We start from the raw sequence: 17,491 nt of genomic DNA, 5'->3' as shown, positions 1-17,491 counted from the left end.
GGCTTGGGCCCCTAGATCCCTCAGGCTTAGGCCCCAGCGTGAATGTACGGAATGCATTTTATTTAAAAAATGATTTCGAGAAATCTGTGTTTTGCTAACCGTTAACATGCCTTCTAAGATTAGAGCTGTATCCCTGGCCACCCACTGTAAACATGGGTGGATTAAGAGACAATGGGCCCCTGGGAATAGACATGCAAAAGGCCCCACCACCTCTCCTGCACATGAGCAAGACACGGAGCAGTACAGTCGAACAGTTAACTTAATTTCATATTATTTATAAATATGTTTTCTTTTGTAGTGTGCAAATGTGATTTCAATGATATTTACTCTCAGTGGACTGAAGTTCTGAACTGCATTTTATTCATTTTTTTGGAATGAAGCTGCTGACAGATTACAGATTAAAGGACTGTGGTTCCTGTTTTCATGACAACCAGGGCAGGCTGAGATGTTATTATCAGATCAACGCTGTCAGTGTCTTTTCATTATTTCCGGTAGATGTGTAAACATCAGCAGAGAGTCATTCAGAGCTGCAGCTAATGATCATATTAATTGTTGATTAATTTATTAATGAATTGAGTCTATAAAACATCGTAAACAGTGAACACTGTGCAGCACAGTTTGTCAGAGTCCAAGGGGACGTCTTTAAATGTCTTCTTATGTCCGCCCAATAGTCCCAAACCCAAAAGTTTCAGTTGAAGCTCATATAATATAAAGAAATTAGCCAATGATGTTGTATTTTTTTTTTTTTTACTTTTTATTTATTTGCATATTTTCTCGATTATTCAGTTAATCTGATAAATAAAAACTGAAAGGATTAGGTAAGAGAATTTTACCTTTCTACAACAATTCAATGAACTTTACATAAGACCTAAGAGGCAGACACAGTATAAAATAAAAAATAGGGTTTTAAAAGAGTAAAGTAGAATTCACTGATCTTTCTATTAGTATCTTTATTAACAGAAAAGTAAATAACTACTAAAATTACTTTCTAGCAAAAGTGTCAAAAGTTCGCTAATTTCAGCTTCTGAAATGTGAGGATTTGCTTTTTTCTGTTTTATCTCATTTTAAATTAAATATTTTTGTACTGATGGTCAGCCAAAATAACACATTTAAAGATGTGACTTTGAGCTTGAAGCTACACTCACCTAAAGGATTATTAGGAACACCCTACTAATACCGTGTTTGACCCCCTTTCGCCTTCAGAACTGCCTTAATTCTTCGTGGCATTGATTCAACAAGGTGCTGGAAGCATTCTTTAGAAATGTTGGCCCATATTGATAGGATAGCATCTTGCAGTTGATGGAGATTTGTGGGATGCACATCCAGGGCACGAAGCTCCCGTTCCACCACATCCCAAAGATGTTCTATTCTATCTATCTCACCATTGCTCCCTGTGTGCTGGTGCTGGTCGGCCGGCTTTGTCAATCTGGAAACTTAATCACCGGCCTTGCCTTATTTGTAAGGCAATTCTTGCTTCCTTCATATCTATGTACATTTATCCATCTGAAAAATGCTGGAGGCTCCTGTCTCCACTCTGTGACATATTCGCAAGACTTACTCTATCTCTCTGTCCTCAATGTCCGTCTTGAAATGCAAAAGAAAGGCTTCTATGTATGCTGCTCCTGGGACTTGGAATTTGCTGCTGCACACTGATCTTGGTCTAGTGGAGCTGGTCTCTTTAAATGTTTTCAAAAGTAGGTTGAAGATGTTGCAGAAGGGTACATCAGGTTGTAAATGCTTTGACTGAGCTATTACCCCTGTGTGATCTAGGATACAAATACCTGAGTCTTCTTTTTGTTGTTGGTATAATCGTGGCGTGATTGTCTGTACATATATATTTATGTAATTAATTGAGAGAGTGAAATGTATGTAGGGGATGGGGGGTATTTGTTTGTTACATATATTATTAATTATTTATCTTTTTAAAAGCACTGATCTGGAGCGGCACCTTGAATTTCGTTGTTTTAATACACTGTATTAAGGCAATGACAAATAAAGCTTGATTTGATTTGATTTGAACTGATGTGCTCACTCATTTGTAGTGTGTGTGAACATTGCAAAAATGAGAGATTTCACATTGTTCCCTCCCTGTAAACACGTATGAACCACACTGTGCAGCTACTGTAATGATAGAGCATGTGGCCTGTTTGCTCGCATGCTGAAACTCAGTTTGATTTCAAAAGAAAAAGTAGTTCTTAAGTAATATTTTAAGATATATCTTCAGTTTTTTTGCACCTTGGGATCAGCAGGCACATGTCATACATGTGCTTCAATAACTTCATATTGACAAATCTGATTGGCTTACATTAAAAAGTGCTACTTATGTGACAAGTAGGTTAAACATCACACAGTAAAAAACGGTAGTTGAATAGTAGAATGAATAGTTTTTTGTGGGTTTGTATGGTACTTATACTTCAACTAAGTACCATCATCATCATCATGAATTAAACTGCAATCAAGATTCTGAGTAAAGAAAACTTTGCATAGATAAATAATAAACACTGAATAAAGTAGTTTTGTGTAAACAGATATTTATTTTAAACATGCAATCAAAAAAATGCACAGCCAACAATGGTATTGAATATAATATGCTTACTACTTCATGTATGCCACATCATTTGTGACAAGCCAGTGGAAGGGTGCATTGTCATACTGGCCAAAAGGGACTAGCAGCTTTCCCAGGCACAGCTGACGCGACGATGCAGGGATGCCCTCTGCTCGAAGGAGCTTCTCTGCGTGTGTCAGGGCGCTGTCCTGGAAGATAACAACGGGCCTCTTTAGTCGCCATCAGTACGGCCTGTTGACGGTGTGCAGGGGCCTCTGGGTTGACGATGCGGATTACTGGGGTTGCCATCTTCACTTATAGATACTGAAATACACTTAGACACAGTAACAGCACAACATTATTTTATTTTAACATCTTATATTATGTATTCAGTTTCTAATATGACAATGCATGTTAGTGTACAACAGGTCATTGATACCCTTTTATCACACAGCGAGGAGGAAGTGTCAGAGCAGGACGACAACTGCTCAACCCTGATTACAGCTCTTCAGATGAAGATAACTTTGAGGTAGAGTTCATATAACTTCTGAATGTTATTATAATACAAGTTATCCACTTTTCAGCCCATTTCCCTCTGGCAAAGTTTGTATGCCATCTCTAAACTCAAAATAAGTTAAAAATCCTTTACCCCAAAAGTTGCCAGTTAAACATGTCTATCTGACAATTTCTATTTGATGAAATGCATTCCTGAGATGGCACATGCTGTTACAGCATGAACAGAAACATGAATTAGGTTAGTAATATGTAAAAAGTTAATGTTTTGTGACAGCAACAATAACTAAAATAATTACAGCAACAACAACAACAACTTTACTCTACAAAATGATTTTTCCACCGGTGATTATGGCATTAATGGAAACTATGCAGACTATGGTTTGTCTGTCATGACAAGTTAGTAACGTTAACGTTACTGTAACGGTAATGAATGATGAATGAAATCTGAAGGTATCTGAGGAGGGTCGCCCCGGTCTACTGTAACGTTATTCGATAGAAATATTGTCGTAACGTTAGTGTTTAACAAATACAATAGCCTAATTTAAAAGGCCTCCGAGTAACGTTAACGTAGGCCGAGGACGGAGATTTGACCGAGACACTGACATTTAGCTAACTAACGTTAGCAGTAACGTTAAGGTAACCGGCGTACGCTATTATTCCGTAGTGGATATACAACAAATAAAATTGAATGTATTATTTAAAATGACTCAGCTGAGAATATTTTAATGAACGATTAGCGGTAACTTTAACGTTAACGTTACCTGTCAACGGGACTTTTAGTTAACTTATAGCTAGCTTTAGTTGATACCATTAGCTTTCCCAAACGATCAAAAAAATCAACTGGGCAGTACAAACAGTGAGTGTAATGAAGAATGAATAATTTCAGGCTTAGTAAAAATATAAGCAGAGAGTGTTATAAAGAATTATTTCATTCAGACTTATCAGAAATACTGTAGGCTACCATAGGAGACCTCCGTTGACCGCAGCGGCAGGTTCAGCTTTGAATGTTGGCGTGTGATTGGTAGTCTGCGGTCGGCAATCCTACGTTTCCAATTGGTAGTCTACAGTCAAACGGAGCGATTTAATTGGGGGGAGTCTACGGTCAGTCGACGAATCAGAACGCGTAACTGAACGTAGACTTTGCACCACGGTAGACTCAACCTCTGCGAATGCTTTTATTTAAAAAAACAAAAAACAAAACAAAACAACAGAACTAGAACGCCGATAGTCTATTGGACAGCCGCACACAGAGTTCCAGTCCTTTTCCACACAACCCTTTGGCAAGGTAAGTCGCACTTTACAGCAGAGCTAAAACTACTTTTTTACTCAACTCTTTCTGTTTAGTAGAGCCGTATTGTGTTGGGGAAGGAGTACATTTACTTTCCTCGCGTGTTTCTGTCAAATAAATGTCTTTTTTTATCAGTTATATTCCAGCTATCAGATGTGCTGTCTGTGATCAGGATATGCAAATGCACTTTGTCTCTTGCACAAAACAATTTTAATTATTAAATGTTGCATTACGTGTTGCCTAAATTGCATGTGCACAAAATTGACTGCATGTGTAGTTTCCTTGCCCTCGAGGACACTTTAAATTGACTAAGACGTTTGCAGTCCCTGCACTTGTGACATTCTGCAGTTTCTATCACAGATCACATGTGAATTAAAGATTATTTCTCAAACGTATGACTAAATACGTCCTGTTTTAAAATTATCTGTGGGTTGTTGATCTAAAACAAAACTGTCTTGTTGTGTTACAGTGAAGGTGTCTTTTGAGCTAGTCGTAGAACTTTCATTGTAGTGTTTTTATTATTTTTATTATTCTGACTAATAGTAGAAATATTGTATAATATTATCATTCAAACTGTAGCTCTCCTCTCCTCTCCTCTATGGGCCGCTACTGCTATATATATATATATATAAAATAATAATAATCAAATAATAACAATAATTTGTCTTGTTATTTTTCAAAAAGTTATTTTTATTCGCGATCATATGGAGAAAAACGACACTACCCACAATCCGAAGCGTTACAACGACGTCATTGTTTGGTCCAAGTCGCTGTTGCCATGGAAATGTTTACAGTACCGTGTACCTGTGAACGGCGAGAGCGAGCAACTACAATAGAAGTCTATGATAGTTTCAAAATGTTTTTTTAGCGCCGAATCCATTATCACTGACCACCACCACGATAAAAGACAATGAATCGCGGCACGAAACAACCAAAGGGGGGAGCCGAGAAAAAGAGAGAGAAAACAAAGATAGCACGGTTGGCTTCCAGTGAAAAATATGCTAAATTAAGTGATTTATTTTCCAAACAAAAAGAGTGTGTTGCTTCAGCTAATATTAACGTTAGCAGCTGTATATTTTGGTGAAACTGTTGTAATTTGAACTATGGCCGTGCATTGCTCTTTCCGTGTTTTGGTGGAGCTGTTGTATGATGTAGCTAGCTAGCTACTGTGCTTTAACGTCGAGCCGGTGTATTTGTGCTGGATGGTTCTCTTAATACATCCATGGCTGGATGTGCCTTTAGTGGAGCGGATCATGTCGTAGCACCGCCACCTAGTGGTCTGCAGATGCTTTAAGATGTTTAACTGTTGTCGGCACATTTTTGCTTTTTATGTTGTTTTTTTTGTATGTTTTATGACATTTGTGTAACGTTGGTGCATAGAAATATAATGGCATGAAACTAATTTGACTTTTGATTGATTTTACCATGGCAATGGTACACCTTTCTGCTACGTTGATTTTTTTTATTTTTATTTCTATGGGTTGGTGTGATTTGATAATAGGGTCTGTGTGTTTCAAATGCCAGGGCCGTGTTTTGATCCGTCGTCCGTCACTGCTGTAGCCTGCTAGCTGCAGCTATAGTATGTCAATGGATATATGTACTGTATATGTGTCTGACATACATTCATACTTGATTGATTTATTTGAAAGTACATTATACTGTAGTCTGAAGTCTATATAGTATAGGTATAATTATTATTATTATTCTGATGTTTGTGGCAGACCTTTTGCATTTTGTTTAATCAAGCAGAGTGCAATAATGATGTGTGACCAGATACATATTTCTCAGTTTATTTAAGTTCAGTTAGAAGGTTTAGTTAAAGCCCATGTTGCAGGGTTTATTTTCTAATGAATTTGTGCAATTCGTTAGCCTAGACTGCTAGCTAGGTAAATATTACGACTGCCTTCAGAGTTTCGTATATCTGCGTCCACGTTGTCAACATAAGACATGTTGCGTTAGTGCTCCTTTTGTACCATCATTTTATTGAATGAAATGTTAAGCTTTGCTCCTACTAGATGGGTGGGTTTTTGTTAGCTACATACAAAGCTAACTGGCTATAGTTAGCCTGTATGCTAGCGGAATTAGCTAACGTTGCATAACCAGCCAGCAACTTCGGCAATCAGCAGTAGTTTCGGTAAGCTAACCACGACAGTTATTGTCGCCCACAATCAACCTCTCCTGCTAAAAGCAGTCAATCTGCAGTGCTGTTTGAAATAGAGACGCTTGTGGATGTGTTAGCTGTCGTGGTTAGCTCGCCGGAACTACTGCCGAAGCTGCTGGCTGGCTACACAACATTAGCTAATTCCGCTAGCACAGGCTAACTATAGCCAGTTAACTTTGTGTGTAACGTAGCTAACAAAAACCCACCCATCTCGTAGGAGCGAAGCTTAACATTTCATTCAATACAATTATGGTACAAAAGGAGCACTAACGCCACATGTCTTGACAACGTGGACGCAGATAGAGGAAACAACGAAGGCAGTCGTAATATTTACCTAGCCGTCTAGGCTAACGCTGTTGCGCTAACGTTAGCAAAACGTCGGCGTAGCTTTAGCTAGCTGTCTAAACTTGTGAAAAGCTGAACAGCATCCCCATCCAAGTAATAAATAAACACTAGGCAAATATGTTGTTACTGGAGCTAGTAGGGTCCATCAAAACGTGAGATATCTAATCGAAAATGTGTTTACAACGTCGGGGGATTTCACAGGTGGGACTGACTGGCAAGTTAGCCCATAGCTAGCATGATGCCTTCTATTTCTAGATCTAGCTAGATTACCAGTACGTATCTGAACTAACAACATGATCACTGTCACTCGATATAAAGAAAACATTGACTTTCACTCTGTGCTATTCACTGACAGTAAAAACACCTCTTCCACCTCTTCCTCATCCCAGTCAGTCACCATAGTTCTAGTACTAGACTGAGGCACGTCGCCCCAACGTGACGTCATCACCGAATTGCGTTAAAAAACCCACTAAACGACTAAAACGGTAAAAACTGGCCTTTAGCACTATTTGGTGACATTTTTAACAATGATATACATATGTTGAGTGCTTTATGTACCCATTAATCAACAGTGGTGGTTAACCTGCAACATGGGCTTTAAGTGAAATAACCTGCTTAGTGTGCTGCTTGAAACAATAATGTGATCAGTGAAGTAATTGCTGTGTCTGTTTGTGTGTTTGTACTTGCAGTTTCACAACGCCAGTATACAAACGAGAAATCATCGAGAAAATGTTTAGATCCATTTTTGGACTAAAATTCTTTGCAAGACCTCGGTCTTCAGGAGATATGGACTCTTCTTCGAAGAAGTCCAAACGAAGGAGTGAGAGACCTTCATCTCCTGAAGACCTCAACCCTCCCACCATCTTGAGGGAGCACGGACGACGGGGTGAGAGACCTTCGTCTAGTGGAGGCACCAACCCTTCTACCATCATGAAGGAGCACAGGCAAAGGGGTGAGAGCCCTTTGTCTTGTGCAGAAAACCAGCCCTCTGTCACCAGGCAGCAAGAACGAAGGAATGTGAGCTCTTTGTTCATCGTGGGCACCAACCCTTTTACCATCATGAAGGAGCACAGACAAAAGGGTGAGAGCCCTTTGTCTTGTGCAGAAAACAAGCCCTCTACCACCAGGCAGCAAATACGAAGGGGTGAGAGCCCTTCCTCTTCATCCTCTGAAGACGACCAGCCTTCTTCCACCAGGCAGCGAGTACGAAGGTTTGAGAGCCCTTCCTCTTCATCCTCTGAAGACGACCAGCCTTCTACTCCAAGGCGGAAGCAAGCATGGAGAGGTGAGAGCCCTCCGTCTTCATCTTCTGAAGACGACCAGCCTTCTTCCACCAGGCAGCGAGTACGAAGGTTTGAGAGCCCTTCCTCTTCATCCTCTGAAGACGACCAGCCTTCTACTCCAAGGCGGAAGCAAGCATGGAGAGGTGAGAGCCCTCCGTCTTCATCTTCTGAAGACGACCAGCCTTCTTCCACCAGGCAGCGAGTACGAAGGTTTGAGAGCCCTTCCTCTTCATCCTCTGAAGACGACCAGCCTTCTACTCCAAGGCGGAAGCAAGCATGGAGAGGTGAGAGCCCTCCGTCTTCATCTTCTGAAGACGACCAGCCTTCTTCCACCAGGCAGCGAGTACGAAGGTTTGAGAGCCCTTCGTCTTCATCCTCTGAAGACGACCAGTCTTCTACTCCAAGGCGGCAGCAAGAAAAGAGGGCTCTGAGCCCTTCGTCTTCATTTTCTGAAGACGACGAGCCTTCTACCACAAGGAGGCAGCAACAACGAAGTAATTTGTACATCGTAGACTTCAACCTTTCTACCACCTTTAGGCAGGATGGAGGAATTGGTGAGAACCATCTGCCCTGCGTTGACATTGACCACCCTAGCATCTGGTGGGAGCGCGTACGAAGGGTCAACCCTTCAAACACCTTGAGGCAGGACGGAAGTGGTGACAGCCCTTCCTCTACATTTTCATCTTCTGAAGACGACGAGCCTTCTACCACATGGAGTCAGCAAGAAAGAAGGGCTAATAGCCTGAGTGCGAGAAAGGAGAGGGAGCTCGTTGAAATACAAAAGCAGCGTTATTCTGATTTGAGGTGTGAAAAGATGAAGATAAAGAAGGAGAGGAAAACGTTTGGTCTGCTTTCAAGAATATACATTTGGTGGCTCGAATGGAAGATAGACCGCAGTGCCAGGGAAATCCAATCAACCTGTGAGGATGCGTGCTACCTCCAGGTTCATGGTAAGAAAGTAAACTTACATTTAGTCAATTTTTCAATTTATTTTTATCTTACAGTGGGCACATATCCCTTTCATGAGTTAATTTATGTATCTTATTTAATTATCATGGAGAACAGAGGAAACATACTCAGTTAAGCTAAGATAGCTCTTATCTCACTTATGGCGCCAGGCCAACATATATTTTTAACAACTTGCAACAAAACAAATCTGTTGACTATTTCCTTTTGGGAGGGGTGCGAGTGTACAACTGGACTACAGACTTAACCTTTCATATGCTGTTGGTTACAGGTCACCTCAGAAATCCAGAGATAATAGCCAAGATCCAAAAAGAGCTGCTTGACCGAAGGAATGAGCTGGCCGTTTCATATCGCAGACAAGTATTTAAGTTGGAGATGGAAGTGAGGAAGCAAAGACTGAAGGTAGAGAGGAAAAAATAGATATGAAGAAGATGGAGAATATCTCTGAGTTATGCCACAACTCAGAAAGCCCAGATATGTTAAATCTTCGCTACGGGCCAATGCCAGTCAGGTCACGCAAACTCGGACTTGCTAACATATATCATTTAAGAGAATAGGAGAGCAATCAGAAAAATGGCACCAAATAGAGAGAGGTAATTGAGGGAAACGGCAAACATTTCAGATTTGACAAAACTGAAGTAAAGAAAAGTAAAATATTCTTTTACAACATTAGCAACCACCATCAAATATCCTTGCAACCACTTGATAACATCCTAGAGTCAAAAAGCATTGTGCAAATAACAGTGTCCTAACTTAACGCCACCTGACCCAATCTAATTCATCCTAACCTAGCCTAATTTAACCAAGGGTAGCCCAACACATATCCTAATTTAGCTTCGGTTAGGTTCTGGCAGATTCCTTAGGGTTAGACCCTAAAAGACAGTAGAAAGAAGAAAATAAGGCAAGAATAGGTTGAAAAAAGTGACAAAAACTTTGAAAAAAGCAGAAAAAAACTTTGAAGAAGGGCGCCCGGATAGCTCAGTTGGTAGAGCGGGCGCCCATATATAGAGGTTTACTCCTCGACGTGGCGGGCCTGGGTTCGACTCTGACCTGCAGCCCTTTGCTGCATGTCATTCCCCCCTCTCTCTCCCCTTTCATGTCTTCATCTGTCCTGTAGAAATAAAGGCTGAAAATGCCCCAAAAAATGATCTTTAAAAAATAACTTTGAAGAAAAAAAGACAGAAGAAAAAAGTAAGGAAGAAAGGCAAGAATAGGTCAAAACAAACGACAAAACCTTCAAAAAAAAGCGACAGACTTGGAGAAAAAAAAGTAGAAGTAACTACAGTCTTGTAACTGAAAAACATTTTGCAGAAAATGTCACGTACCCCCTGCAGTTCTTTTGATCAATGGATCACAGGTGGAGTGGGTCCTGAGTCCCGAGGAGACTTAATAATAGATTTAATAATATATTTTATTTGTAATGCACTTTACATTTGGAGCAAATCTCAAAGTGCTACAGTTAAGATCATAAAAGCATGGTAAAAACATCAATATAAAATACAAATAGACAGACTTGCAGGGTTAATTAAAACTCATAAGTTCTGCTAAATAGAAATGTTTTTAGTCGTTTTTTAAAAGTCTCAATAGTTTGAGGTGCTCTCAGATGGTCGGGGAGGGCGTTCCAAATCCGAGGAGCGGCAGAACAGAAAGCCCGATCACCCACGGTGCTGAGCTCAGTCTTGGGGAGAAGGAGGCGGTTTGAGTTTGTTGAACGGAGGGATCGAGTTGTATTTATAGGGGTGAGTAGTTCTTTCAGATGGGGATGCACTGGAGGGTAAGGATTATATTCAATCCTGGCAGAAACAGTGGTGGCCATGATATTGTGGCCCTCCTCTGCATGGGGTTCGGGAAATGTTTGATTTTCCAGCAACGCTAGCGATGATGATGGTTCCAGGCTTCTCCTGGAACCATCACCTTATCGTGGTGGAGAGGTTTGTGTGTCCCTATGAACCTGAGGGCTGTGTTGTCTGGAGCTTTGTGCTCCTGGTAGGGTCTCCCAAGGCATAGTGGTCTCAGGTGAGGGGCCAGACAAAGAATGGTTCAAAAACCCTATGAGTGACCGAGGAAGAGATGGAGTGACCCTGCCCGGAGGAAGCCCGGGGCCCCCATCTGGAGCCAGGCCCAGATGGAGGGCTCGTCAGCGAGCGTCTGGTGGCCGGGTTTGCCACGGAGCCCGGCCGGGCACAGCCCGAAAAAGCTACGTGGCATCCATCTCTCCATCCCATGGGCCCACCACCTGTGGGAGGAACCGCTGGGGTCGGGTGCGCTGCCACATGGGTGGCAGTGAAGGTCAGGGGCCTCGACGGACCAGACCCGGGCAGCAGACGCTGGCTCTGGGGACGTGGAATGTCACCTCTCTGTGGGGGAAGGAGCCGGAACTGGTGCGGGAGGTGGAGCGCTACCGGTTAGATCTGGTGGGGCTTACCTCTACGCACAGTCTCGGTTCTGGAACCATACTCCTGGATAGGGGTTGGACTCTTTTCTTCTCCGGAGTTGCCCAGGGTGTGAGGCGCCGGGCGGGTGTGGGGATACTCACAAGCCCCCGGCTGAGCGCCGCTACGTTGGAGTTTACCCCGGTGGACGAGAGGGTCGCCTCCCTACGCCTGCGGGTTGTGGGGGGGAAAACTCTGACTGTTGTTTGTGCATATGCACCAAACAAGAGTTCGGAGTATTCGGCCTTCTTAGAGACCTTGAGTGGAGTCCTATATGGGGCTCCAGTGGGGGACTCCATAGTTCTGCTGGGGGACTTCAACGCGCACGTGGGCAATGATGGAGACACATGGAGAGGCGTGATTGGGAGGAACGGCCTCCCTGATCTAAACCAGAGTGGTTGTTTGTTGTTGGACTTCTGTGCTAGTCATGGATTGTCTATAACGAACACCACGTTCGAACATAGGGATGCTCATAAGTGTACTTGGTACCAGAGCACCCTAGGCCAAAGGTCAATGATCGATTTTATAATCGTTTCATCTGATCTGAGGCCGTATGTTTTGGACACTCGGGTGAAGAGAGGGGCAGAGCTGTCAACCGATCACCATCTGGTGGTGAGTTGGGTCAGAGGGTGGGGGAAGACTCTGGACAGACCTGGTAAGCCCAAACGGGTAGTGCGGGTAAATTGGGAACGTCTGGAGGAGGCCCCTGTCCGACAGACTTTCAACTCACACCTCCGGTGGAGCTTTTCGTGCATCCCTGTGGAGGCTGGGGGCATTGAACCCGAGTGGATAATGTTCAAAGTTTCCATTGCTGAAGCTGCGGCGAGGAGCTGTGGTCTTAGGGTCTTAGGTGCCTCAAGGGGCGGTAACCCACGAACACCGTGGTGGACACCGGTGGTCAGGGAAGCCGTCCGACTGAAGAAGGAGTCTTTCCGGGATATGTTATCCCAGAGGACTCCGGAGGCAGTGGCAAGGTACCGAAGGGCCCGAAGGGCTGCAGCCTCTGCCGTGAAAGAGGCAAAGCAGCGGGTGTGGGAAAAGTTCGGAGAAGACATGGAGAAGGACTTTCGGTCGGCACCAAGGTGCTTCTGGAAAACCGTTCGCCACCTCAGGAGGGGGAAGCGGGGAACCATCCAAGCTGTGTACAGTAAGGATGGGACGCTGTTGACCTCAACTGAGGAGGTAATAGGGCGGTGGAAGGAGCACTTTGAGGAACTCCTAAATCCGACTAATACGCCCTCTATGGTAGAGGCAGAGCTGGAGGATGATGGGGGATTGTCGTCAATTTCCCTGGTGGAAGTTGCTGAGGTAGTTAAACAACTCCACAGTGGCAAAGCCCCAGGGATTGATGAGATCCGTCCAGAAATGCTTAAAGCTCTGGGTGTGGAGGGGTTGTCTTGGTTGACACGCCTCTTCAACATTGCGTGGAAGTCGGGGACGGTGCCTAAGGAGTGGCAGACCGGGGTGGTGGTTCCCCTTTTCAAAAAGGGGGACCAGAGGGTGTGTGCCAATTATAGGGGTATCACACTTCTCAGCCTCCCTGGTAAAGTCTTCTCCAAGGTGCTGGAAAGGAGGGTTCGGTCGATAGTCGAACCTCAGGTTGAAGAGGAACAATGCGGATTCCGTCCTGGTCGTGGAACAATGGACCAGATCTTTACTCTCGCAAGGATCCTGGAGGGAGCCTGGGAGTATGCCCAACCGGTCTACATGTGCTTTGTGGATCTGGAGAAGGCCTATGACCGGGTCCCCCGGGAGATACTGTGGGAGGTGCTGCGGGAGTATGGGGTGAGGGGGTCCCTTCTCAGGGCCATCCAATCTCTGTACAACCAAAGCGAGAGCTGTGTCCGGGTTCTCGGCAGTAAGTCGGACTCGTTTCAGGTGAGAGTTGGCCTCCGCCAGGGCTGCGCTTTGTCACCAATCCTGTTTGTAGTATTTATGGACAGGATATCGAGGCGTAGTCGGGGTGGAGAGGGGTTGCAGTTCGGTGGGCTGGGGATCTCATCGCTGCTTTTTGCAGATGATGTGGTCCTGATGGCATCATCGGCCTGTGACCTTCAGCACACACTGGATCGGTTCGCAGCCGAGTGTGAAGCGGCTGGGATGAGGATCAGCACCTCTAAATCGGAGGCCATGGTTCTCAGCAGGAAACCGATGGAGTGCCTTCTCCAGGTAGGGAATGAGTCCTTACCCCAAGTGAAGGAGTTCAAGTACCTTGGAGTCTTGTTCGCGAGTGAGGGAACAATGGAGCGGGAGATTGGTCGGAGAATCGGCGCAGCGGGTGCGGTATTACATTCAATTTATCGCACCGTTGTGACGAAAAGAGAGCTGAGCCAGAAGGCAAAGCTCTCGATCTACCGGTCAGTTTTCGTTCCTACCCTCACCTATGGTCATGAAGGTTGGGTCATGACCGAAAGAACGAGATCCAGGGTACAAGCGGCCGAAATGGGTTTCCTCAGGAGGGTGGCTGGTGTCTCCCTTAGAGATAGGGTGAGAAGCTCAGTCATCCGTCATTCGGAGTAGAGCCGCTGCTCCTTCGCGTCGAAAGGAGCCAGTTGAGGTGGTTCGGGCATCTGGTAAGGATGCCCCCTGGGCGCCTCCCTAGGGAGGTGTTCCAGGCACGTCCAGCTGGGAGGAGGCCTCGGGGAAGACCCAGGACTAGGTGGAGGGATTATATCTCTAACCTGGCCTGGGAACGCCTTGGGATCCCCCAGTCGGAGCTGGTTAATGTGGCTCGGGAAAGGGAAGTTTGGGGTCCCCTGCTGGAGCTGCTACCCCCGCGACCCGAGACCGGATAAGCGGACGAAGATGGATGGATGGATGGATGGCTAGCGATGCTGAGCCGATTGTTGTTGTCGTCTCCCCTCTTGTTAGCCTGGTCCCAGACAGTACGTAGGAGGGCGGAGCCAGGCTACCAGAGTGGCTCTGGGCAGATCCAATAGTTTTAAACTTCAACAGAGTACCTGCCTTCAAGGAAGTTAACACTTGAGAGAGTCTGGTAGGACCAGGCTAGATCCTTGCAGCACTATTCTGAACATAGTGCAGTCTCTGCAGGCTTTTGTTAGGGATCCTGATGAGAAGTGCGTTACAGTAATCCAGTCTGGAGGAGACAAAGGCATGGACCAGTTTTTCAGCATCTGCTAAGGTGAGTGCCCTCCAGGAGGTGCTACAGGAGCCTCTGTTCCAGCCCACCTGCTGCTGCTGAATGTTCCTTTTATTGGTTCATGCTTCATGATGATGATGATAACAGGTAAACAGCCTAACCCATTTCATTGTTTCATTGCATTGATTCAGATGTAGATTGTATCTTTTGTTTAGAAGTTGTTTTTTTATCATAAGGAGCTTTTTATACTTATCTTTTAAGTTAAAGGCATACTATGTAACTTTTCCCTCTTCGGTCCTCCTACAGGTTGTCTCATTAGAACTACAGCCGAGTGAGCTGTAGTTCTAATGAGACAACCTGTAGGAGGACCGAAGAGGGAAAAGTTACATAGTATGCCTTTAAAGTAGCAATACCACAGTGTAAAAATACTCCATTAAAAGTAAAAGTACTCATAAAAAGTTGACAATATATGATACATTATGAAAGTGAATTATTATTGCAGATGGTGAGTAAGCAGCATTGTATTGTTGTAGCTAGTCGAGAGGCAGCTCATGTCACGCCCCCGCCTGCCGTGACTTCTGCACGGTGACAGTCTGGTGTGTGTGTGTGAATGTGTTTTGGTTTATTTCTTCATTTTGTTATGCCTGCCGTGTGTGTGTGTGTGTGTGTGTGTGTGTGTGTGTGTGTGTGTGTGTGTGTGTTTTTTGTCTGTCTGTCTGTGTTTCTGTTCCCACCTACATTTTCCACAGAGTGAGGACACGCCCCCCCTGTTGATTCTCCCCACACCTGGTACCAACTCCAATCAGCGCACCTGCTACTCATCCTGCTCCATCATCTGCCTTCAAATGCCAGTCAGACTTTCCTCTCCCTGCCGGATTGTTGCTTACCACTGAGTATGCTTTTTCACCAGCCTTTGAGATTTGTATCTAGTCTAGTTTCTTGTTTTTGTACCTACCTGTCTGCTCCGCTCCCTGATGTTAACTAACTGGAAGATCTCTGTTCTCAGAAATAACCCACCTTTGGAATCCTCTGCTGCCAATAGCGCACTGGAACATCAAGTCTGCAGCCCCACTGAGGAACACAGCCCAGCACCCCCTCTGCCAGTCTAGCCATCTTCAGACCCAGCACCCTCTCTGCCAGTCCAGCCATCTTTGGACCCAGCACCCCCACTGCCAGTCCAGCCATCTTCGGACCCAGCACCCTCTCTGCCAGTCTAGCAATCTTCGGACCCAGCACCCCCTCTGCCAGTCCAGCCATCTTCAGACCCAGCACCCCCACTGCCAGTCCAGCCATCTTCAGACCCAGCACCCTCTCTGCCAGTCTAGCCATCTTCGGACCCAGCACCCCCTCTGCCAGTCCGGCCAACTTCGGACCCAGCACCCCCTCTTCCAGACCAGCAATCTTCGGACCCAGCACCCCCACTGCCAGCCCACACTCACAGCTTCAATAAAATAAGATTCTTTACCACCTACTCCAGACTGCGCCTGAGTTCTGATCCTCCTTCTTGACAGCTCATTGTGTCAATTTACAACAATGCATCATGTTTTATAAAATTATCCTGTTTTGTATGAAAATTCTTAATCTGAGAGTAACTAATAACTAAAGCTGTAGTTGAGACAATATGTCACTTTGAAATGCAATGTAATGGAGAAACAAAGTGTCATAAAATGAAAATACTAAGGTGCAACAACTCAAAATTATACTTTAGTATTTGAGTATATTCAGTCTACCACTGGTGAAGAGGAAGGAGAAGAAGACGAGGCTGGAGAAGAAGATGAAGAGATAATTAGTCCTGACATCATCCTTAAAGACATCCAGGTTCTGTATCCATCCACCAAGTCTGGCCCTGACTGATATATAGAGACGGACCAGTGTTTTACTCAAAGAAACAGGACAACAATTCTGTTTCTAAGGTAAAAGTCAACTGCAACTTTTTTGAAGTATTTATACCAACAACTGGGAATTGTATTCTGTGCTAAAACCAATTTTTTGGGACACTAAATATCATAAATAAGATCTGTTGGGAGCTCAGTAGTGAATATGGGAAAAAAGAAACATCTGGAAAATCTTCAAGAAGATATCTGAAGCAGATGATGATGGAACAAAAGCAAGAAAAAAAATTAAACTAATATTAAAGTGATAATCCAAAGATGTGTTGTCATGCATGTTGCGTCACCTTGTGTTCACATCATTATTTGGTTCATGCTCAGTGTTTTTACAGATTAATATGATGATTCTTCTGTATTTGTACTGAGTTGCATCCAGTTAACTCCTATAAATAACAGTAACAATGAAGCTGAATCACCTCAGAATTAAAGATTAGAGTATAAGCAGCATTGTAATGTTGTAGCTAGATGGAACAAATGCTAATGAGTTATATTTGGTAGTTTAATCAATATTAATGCATCATATTTCATAAAAATATATTTGTATGTGAAACCTTAAAGGCCACACTGGTGTTTTCACTTTGATTGACATCTCCCTCATTGTTCTGTTGGAAACTTAGCCAGTTATTTTTAGTGTGTAAAGTCTGGTGATGTCAATGAATTTCAAAGCATAGCTCCACTCAACTTTGCACACAAAATGTGATATTAGCTTCTAAAATATGATGCATTACATAATATAACATTTAGTCAATTAATCAATGCAACTGATTCACAGAAAATGAATTGGCAACTATTTTGATTGTTGTTGAAGTCATTTTTTAGGCATAAATGCCATGTCAACATGTCATGGTTCCAGCTTTCCAGCTTTTAATTAGACTATTTTTAATAATCTTCGTCTATTTGGAATGATTTTGAGGTTTAAACGGGTGGTTTGACAAAAAAGGCATTGCATAGTGTCAGTTTGGGTTC

General features: G+C 43.8%; 1 protein-coding gene and 1 long non-coding RNA gene across 2 annotated transcripts; one reads left to right on the top strand and one right to left on the bottom strand.

The window, feature by feature from the left end:
• Positions 1-2,511: 2,511 nt before the first annotated feature.
• LOC118496470 lies at positions 2,512-3,068 on the bottom strand. The gene is made up of 2 exons (XR_004899047.1): positions 2,985-3,068; positions 2,512-2,879 (listed from the first exon to the last, which is right to left on the bottom strand). It is a non-coding gene; the product is annotated as an uncharacterized LOC118496470 (long non-coding RNA).
• A 1,212-nt stretch (positions 3,069-4,280) lies between these two features.
• LOC116053845 (serine/arginine repetitive matrix protein 1-like) lies at positions 4,281-16,107 on the top strand. The gene is made up of 6 exons (XM_035997161.1): positions 4,281-4,346; positions 7,545-7,799; positions 7,929-9,088; positions 9,376-9,506; positions 15,386-15,529; positions 15,643-16,107. Exons 2-5 carry the CDS (start codon positions 7,585-7,587, stop codon positions 15,527-15,529), a joined length of 1,650 nt encoding a protein of 549 aa, XP_035853054.1. The 5' UTR covers positions 4,281-4,346; positions 7,545-7,584; the 3' UTR covers positions 15,643-16,107.
• The last annotated feature ends 1,384 nt before the right edge of the window (positions 16,108-17,491 follow it).

This window comes from Sander lucioperca, chromosome 2 (genome assembly GCF_008315115.2).
Source record: "Sander lucioperca isolate FBNREF2018 chromosome 2, SLUC_FBN_1.2, whole genome shotgun sequence".
Taxonomy (NCBI): Eukaryota; Metazoa; Chordata; class Actinopteri; order Perciformes; family Percidae; genus Sander; species Sander lucioperca.
Note: the sequence above shows the minus strand (reverse complement) of the source record. Positions and strands in the feature narration are given on the sequence as shown.